This window comes from Lolium rigidum, chromosome 1 (assembly GCF_022539505.1).
Source record: "Lolium rigidum isolate FL_2022 chromosome 1, APGP_CSIRO_Lrig_0.1, whole genome shotgun sequence".
NCBI lineage: Eukaryota > Viridiplantae > Streptophyta > Magnoliopsida > Poales > Poaceae > Lolium > Lolium rigidum.
Window position 1 is genome coordinate 65,305,101 of NC_061508.1, and position 8,092 is coordinate 65,313,192.

An 8,092-nucleotide genomic window follows, 5' to 3' on the forward strand; every position below is an offset into this window, starting at 1 on the left:
TATTCTCATGCTATGGCTAACACTTAGGCAGTTCATAATAAGATACATGCAAATAAGATCATCTAATAGCTATGTCAATCATGGAAAGGTACCAACAATTAATAATAAGCATCATGAATCATGTATATAAGCGAGGATTGCAATGTTCATAAAAGAGCATGATAGAGTGGTATCTCGCTTGCCCATATTTGATCAAGCAAAACATAAATGCTCGGGCACCTCTCGAAGTTCATAGAAAGACTAGAAATAGTGATTGTCAAAGATAAAAGCATCAAAGTTATACCACAATCAATCATATTTTGAGACAAGCATATTACACTAAGAATGACAGTTGTGCTCTCAAGAAAGTGCTCAAAGAAGGATGGAGACACAACATAAAAGTAAAAGATTGACCCTTCGCAGAGGGAAGCTGGGATTAACTTGCGCTAGAGCTTTTCATTTTTAAAACAGGAGTAAAATTGTTTTGAGAGGTGTTTGTTGTTGTCAACGAATGGTAATGGGTACACCAACTACCTCGCCAACCGGACTTTCAAGAGCGGCTCCCATGAAGGACGTTATCTCTACCAAGCAAGGTAGATCATCCCTCTTCTCTTTTGTTTACACACGTATTTTAGTTTTATTATGGGTGACACTCCCCCAACCTTTGCTTACACAAGCCATGGCTAACCGAATCCTCGGGTGCCATCCATCAATCACATACCATGGAGGAGTATCTATTTGCAAAATTAAGTTGCTTACCTGATGAATCGAGCAAAACATGTGAAGAGAATTATTAGTAAAGTTTGATTAATCGGGCTGGGAACCCCATTGCCAGCTCTTTTTGCAAAATTATTGGATAAGCGGATGTGCCACTAGTCCATATGAAAGTCCGTCAAGAGTAAATGACAAGGTTGAAAGTTAAACACCACATACTTCCTCATGAGATATGAAACATTAACACAAATTGAGAAGCATTTTGAAGGTTTAAAGGTAGCGCATGAGAATTTACTTGGAATGGTTTGAAATGCCATGCATAGGTATTTATGGTGGACACTCCGGAATAACTTGGTTTTCATGTGTTTGGAAGCACGAGCAGCGTTCCCGCTCGAGTACAAGTGAAGGCTAGCAAAAGACTAGGGAGCGACAAATCAAGAGAGCAATGAATCGTCATAATCATGCTTGCGGCAAAATAAATTGACTGAGGCATAAAAGTGATACAAGAACTCTGAAGCAATGTAAATCATTGAGGCTTAATTGACTTTTGTTTAGTCATATGCATGCGTGATCATGTGCCAAGTTAATTCAAACGAATTATTCAGAGGAGGATACCACAATATCATACCTATCTATGAATAAAACAATGCAAGCAAACATCCATGACGTGCTACTCATATTAATAAATTGGAGCTAAACATGAGAGATCATGAACTACTAGACTTTCTTAAATGACATATACCTCACATGAACCAACTAAGCATGCTCACATGGATGAGTATATGTACAAAAATGAAAACAAATAGAGTTCATACCAGCCTCTCACCACAATCAGATCATCGTATATCGTCATTATTGCCTTTTCACTTGTGTAGCTTGGATAATATGAAATGAAAACCACGCTCCAGCCACCGAAGACCATTGAACTCATAATGAACTTTACAAAACCAAAGAAGAACAGCAAATATTTTTGGTGTTTTCGAATTTGGAAACAAGAACAAAAGGAAACAAGCAAACAAAGCAAAATCTTTTTGGGTTTTCTTATAGCAAACTAGCAATAGCAAATAAAGCAAAACAAATGCAAGAAACCAAAATAAACAAATGGTGAAGAGAAACAACAGAAATATTTTTGGTATTTTTGTGTTTTAGGAAAGTGTTGCGGTCAGAAACCCACCGGCGGGCAGCGACTGGCAACACCGTAGAGCCGGGAACAACTAGGGCTGCGGCTGGCCCCAGTCCCTCAGAGCGACGGCCCGCAAAGCCTCCTGGTCACACGTCCGATGCCGTCGCAAGGGCGTGCCACCTGACCTATACCTGGTCAGGAAGGTGTTGGATGATGCCTCGCTTAGTTTCCTGCATGGCATACACGTAAACGTTAAATACGAGCCTCGATCGGCTCTCGAGTTATCTCGTGGATCGGCTCAAAGAGCCGATCCACCCATGATTCGTACAAGGTGTCCGAATATATGGTGGTCCTGCTTGATCAAGATAAAGCTAATGCGATCTACGACGATTTAGGGTTTTCACCGCATAATCGGATCATCCTACTCACGATTGGGCCTCGCGCTCGCGTACGGTGATCGTAAGCCGATCCTAGACGGGGCCTAAAAACCAACACGAGGTTGATCCCGGAACATCCTGTCTAGGGCTAGCAAACTACACCCTACACGCCGCTGGATCCTCCAACCCTTTGTAAGGCCTAACTATTGCGGATGTTAAACTAATCCTTGAAGAACAAGGAGCAACCGTAACGGATCGGATCTACTAAACTATGAATCAAGCGGGGTGCCGCCCCTACACCTAAGACAGGTGTAAGGGCGGCTAGATGTATAAGGGTTGCACTACGACTGACATATGATACGAAGAACAATGCTAACCCTAACACATCTAAGATAACTACGTTGCTCGCCATCAAAAAGGCTTCGGCACGAGCAACGCATGAACAACGTAGATAGGCTTATCTTGCCTAGATCGCAAGATGCGATCTAGGCAGCATGGTGCTACCGGAGAAACCCTCGAGACGAAGGAGTTGGCGATGCGCCGAGATTTGTTTGTGTTGAACGTTGGTTGTTGTTTATTTCATAAACCCTAGATACATATTTATAGTCCAAGGGACTTTCTATTGTGGCAATATTGTTTCTCTTTTTGGACTCAGCCGCGAAGGATCCATCTAAACCAATTAGCAAACTCTTGCTTTGATTTTATGGGGTACCTTTCAAGTGTACCAAAAAGTCCTTTCTTAGTAAAGAATCAAATGCTGGATAATTCATTTCTAATAGATACTCTAATCCAAAAATTGGATACCATAGTTCCCGCTACTGCCCTCATAGGATACTTATCAAAAGCTCAATTTTGTACTGGATCGGGCCATCCTATTAGTAAACCCATTTGGACAGATTTATCAGATTGGGATATTCTTGATCGATTTGGTCGGATATGTAGAAATCTTTTTCATTATCATAGTGGATCTTCAAAAAAACGGACTTTGTATCGACTAAAGTATATACTTCGACTTTCATGCGCTAGAACTTTAGCTCGTAAACATAAAAGCACGGTACGAACTTTTATGCAACGATTAGGTTCGGCATTTTTAGAAGAATTTTTTACCGAAGAAGAGCTAGTGTTTTCTTTGATGTTCACCAAAACAACCCTTTGTTCTTTCCGTGGATCACACAGTGAGCGTATTTGGTATTTTGATATTATACGTATCAACGACCTGGTGAAGCCTCTTAATTAATCATTAAACAGAACTAATAAACGGAAAAGGGTTGATAAATGATCAAGATAAAACTTTCATATTTTGCATTCTGAAATGTTCTTTTTATTATAATAAATTATTATAATAAAGAGGAGGCGAATCCACTTACTAATTTACGAATAAAAAATAAAAAAAAACTCAAAAATTAGTAGAACTTCCTCTTTGGAATAGAAATAGGCTATTTCTACATAGGGAAAGTCGTGTGCAATGAAAAATGCAAGCACGATTTGGGGAGGGGTTTTTCTCTATTGTAACAAGGACCAATTATCTACTCCATCCGACTAGTTCCGGGTTCGAGTCCCGGGCAACCCATATGGAAAATAAAAAAGACCAATCTTAGTTTTTAACTTGGACTCACTTCATTTACAAAATTTTTTGTTTGGTTAATTTAGCTATATGGATATCCAATCCTTGAGCTGATTTGGTTGACATTGGTATATAGTCTATGTTATACTGTTAAATAACAAGCCTTCTATTATCTATATTATTTATAGTTAATATGTGTGCTTGGGAGTCCTTGCAATTTGAATAAACCAAGATCTTACCATGACTGCAATTTTAGAGAGACGCGAAAGTACAAGCCTGTGGGGTCGCTTCTGCAACTGGATAACTAGCACTGAAAACCGTCTTTACATCGGATGGTTCGGTGTTTTGATGATCCCTACTTTATTGACCGCAACTTCTGTATTTATTATCGCCTTCATCGCTGCCCCTCCAGTAGATATTGATGGTATTCGTGAGCCTGTTTCTGGTTCTTTACTTTATGGAAACAATATTATCTCTGGTGCTATTATTCCTACTTCGGCGGCGATCGGATTGCACTTTTACCCAATTTGGGAAGCTGCATCTGTTGATGAGTGGTTATACAATGGTGGTCCTTATGAGCTAATTGTTCTACACTTCTTACTTGGTGTAGCTTGTTATATGGGTCGTGAGTGGGAACTTAGTTTCCGTTTGGGTATGCGTCCTTGGATTGCTGTTGCATACTCAGCTCCTGTTGCGGCTGCTACTGCTGTTTTCTTGATTTACCCTATTGGTCAAGGAAGCTTCTCTGATGGTATGCCTTTAGGAATATCTGGTACTTTCAACTTTATGATTGTATTCCAGGCAGAGCACAACATCCTTATGCATCCATTCCACATGTTAGGTGTAGCTGGTGTATTCGGCGGCTCCCTATTTAGTGCTATGCATGGTTCCTTGGTAACCTCTAGTTTGATCAGGGAAACTACTGAAAATGAATCTGCTAATGAGGGTTACAAATTTGGTCAAGAGGAAGAGACTTATAATATTGTGGCTGCTCATGGTTATTTTGGCCGATTAATCTTCCAATATGCTAGTTTCAACAACTCTCGTTCTTTACACTTCTTCTTGGCTGCTTGGCCTGTAGTAGGAATCTGGTTCACTGCTTTAGGTATTAGTACTATGGCTTTCAACCTAAATGGTTTCAATTTCAACCAATCTGTAGTTGATAGTCAAGGTCGCGTTATTAATACTTGGGCTGATATCATCAACCGAGCTAATCTTGGTATGGAAGTAATGCACGAACGTAATGCTCACAACTTCCCTCTAGACCTAGCTGCTCTTGAAGTTCCATCTCTTAATGGATAAGGTTTTTCTGCTAACATATAGGAATTTTTGAAGAAATAAAAGCTAGAAATACCCAATATCTTGCTAGAACAAGATATTGGGTATTTCTTTGTTTATTCATAATCTTTCTATTCTGAATTCAGTTAACGGCGAGATTTAGTATCCTTTCTTGCATTTTCATAACTCGTGAAATGCCGAGTAGGCACGAATTCCCCCAATTTGCGACCTACCATCGGATTTGTTATGTAAATAGGTATATGTTCCTTTCCATTATGAATCGCGATTGTATGGCCAACCATTGTGGGTAGAATGCTAGATGCCCGGGACCACGTTACTATTGTTTCTTTCTCCTCCTTCATATTTACCTTTTCTATTTTTGCCAATAAATGATGAGCTACAAAAGGATTCATTTTTTTTCGTGTCACAGCTGATTACTCCTTTTTTTTTTCTTTTTAAAGAGTGGCATTCTATGTCCAATATCTCGATCGAAGTATGGAGGTCAAAATAAATAGAATAATGATGAATGAAAAAAAGAGAAAAATCCTTTAGCTGGATAAGGGGCGGATGTAGCCAAGTGGATCAAGGCAGTGGATTGTGAATCCACCATGCGCGGGTTCAATTCCCGTCGTTCGCCCATCGCATTATTGCAAATTCAAAAAATGCAATTTCCATATTCCTAGTTACGTATTTACTTACGGCGACGAAGAATAAAACTATCGCTATATTTTTCCTTTTCCTAGTTCTTCTTCCAAGCGCAGGATAACCCCAAGGGGTTGTGGGTTTTTTCTACCAATGGGGGCTTTCCCTTCACCGCCCCCATGGGGGTGGTCCACAGGGTTCATAACTACCCCTCTTACTACGGGTCGTTTACCTAGCCAACACTTAGATCCGGCTCTACCCAAACTTTTTTGGTTCACCCCAACATTACCCACTTGTCCGACTGTTGCTAAGCAGTTTTGGGATACTAAACGGACCTCCCCAGATGGTAATCTTAAAGTGGCCGATTTACCCTCTTTTGCAATCAGTTTCGCTACAGCACCTGCTGCTCTAGCTAATTGCCCACCCCTTCCACGTGTGATTTCTATGTTATGCATGGCCGTGCCTAAGGGCATATCGGTTGAAGTAGATTCTTCTTTTCTCTCAAAAAACCCCTTCCCAAACTGTACAAGCTTCTTCCAAAGCATACGGCTTTCTAGATGTATATGACGATCTCTAGACAGATGGATCTTATATGAATCATATGATGAAGTACCACATGAGTGGATATATAGGAAAGGAATCCAAATCTGCCGAATCGCTCATGTTATGATCTTCTACATCCTAGGTCTCCGCGTTCCGTCATCTGGCTTATGTTCTTCATGTAGCATTCAGATCGAATGACTCTATGAAATTACGTCGATACTTCCACATATTATGGGTAACGTAGGAGACATCCCTATTTTCCCCGGGGGTCTTAATTACCACTGCTTAGCTTTCAATTTGCCTCTGACCATCAAATTAAATGTGAATAACCCGTCCTCCTCTCTTTGAAACAAGGGGCGCTTCCGGTTCTGTGCGTGCTTCAAACAATTTTGTCTTCTCCATATTACCATATCTCTAGAGTCAATAATTTTCTATGAGGAACTACTGAACTCAATCACTTGCTGCCGTTACTCAACAGTTTTCTGTTGAGGTCTATCCCGTAGAGGTAGTCAAATTGGATCAGTGATCGATTTCTAGGTTTCGTCGTAAACCTAATTGGTTACTTCCAATTACGTAAATCAATAGTTCAAACCGCACTCAAAGGTAGGGCATTTCCCATTGATATAGGAACTTTTGTACCAGAAACAATAGTATCTCCAATTATAGCCCCTCTGGGATGTAAAATATATCTCTTCTCACCATCCCCATAGTGTATGAGACAAATGTATGCATTTCGATTAGGGTCGTATTCTATGGTTACGATTCTACCAGATATGTCTTTTTGATTCCGTCTAAAATCTATTTTACGGTATAGGCGCTTATGACCTCCCCCTCTATGCCTTGCGGTAATGATTCCTCTGGAATTACGACCTTTACCACAACGGTGTCGTCCATGGATCAAATTATTTCGTGGATTGGATTTCACTTGCCTGTCTACGGTTCCCTTGCGTGTGCTCGGGATAGGTGTTTTGTATAAATGTTTCGCCGTATTATTAAGTATTCTCCTTTAGTTTTTTTCTCTATCTAGAAGTGGAATAGAATAACCCGGTTGAAGGGTAATGATCATACGTCTGTAATGCATTGTATGTCCCAGAATAGGTCCTATTCTTCTACCCTTTCCAGGTAGTCGATGGCTATTCACAGCTACTACCTTAACACCAAAGAAGAGTTCGACCCAATGCTTTATTTCTGTCTTAGTGAATCCCGATTCGACATTAAAAGTATATTGATTCTTTCCCAATAAACGAAGACTTTTTTCTGTAAATACTGCGTATTTGATTCCATCCATAAATCGACTTTCCCTCCTATGCTCTGAGTTCCAGTATCGATAAGAATTCGAGTTCTTATTGTTCTTATGTTATGGTATGAATATACCATACCAATTCGTTATGTATGGATGATGGATGAGATTCCATGGATAGAGAACCAGTTCCAATAGACTTATGGAACGTTCCCGTTCGCGTGCATCCAGCAGGAATTGAACCCGCAAATTTACCAATTATGAGTTGGGCGCTTTAACCATTCAGCCATGGATGCTTAACAGGGATCATCGTACATCGTAAATAACAAATTTTCATATAGAAAGGCATATCATAGAAAAATGAAATCGAAAATATTAGGAGATGACTATGAAAACACCTCTCTGGATCCTCGAATTGAAAGAGAGATTGAGAGGGATCAAGAATCCTAATTCTTGCTATTTGGAATGGATCCAATTCTATTGAATCTGACTCATAGTGATCATTTCTCTTTAGCAAAGAATGACCTTGGTTATCAAAGGATTGAACAACCGGGATCCATTTACTTATGATACCTAGTTGGCATTGATAACAAGGATCCAATGAATTATGAGTTTAATAGATCCCCTTTAGC

General features: G+C 39.9%; 1 protein-coding gene and 1 pseudogene across 1 annotated transcript; one reads left to right on the forward strand and one right to left on the reverse strand.

Moving 5' to 3' along the window:
• Window positions 1-3,896: 3,896 nt before the first annotated feature.
• Window positions 3,897-5,148, forward strand: LOC124685439 (photosystem II protein D1). Its single transcript, XM_047219791.1, has one exon. It carries the CDS (start codon window positions 3,998-4,000, stop codon window positions 5,057-5,059), a length of 1,062 nt encoding a protein of 353 aa, XP_047075747.1. The 5' UTR covers window positions 3,897-3,997; the 3' UTR covers window positions 5,060-5,148.
• LOC124646477 lies at window positions 4,758-7,750 on the reverse strand (annotated as a pseudogene).
• Between the last annotated feature and the right edge of the window lie 342 nt (window positions 7,751-8,092).

What these genes read in the sequence shown, in the direction of transcription:
- LOC124685439 (XM_047219791.1), top strand. Translation starts at nt 3,998, where the DNA reads ATGACTGCAATTTTAGAGAGACGCGAAAGTACAAGCCTGTGGGGTCGC.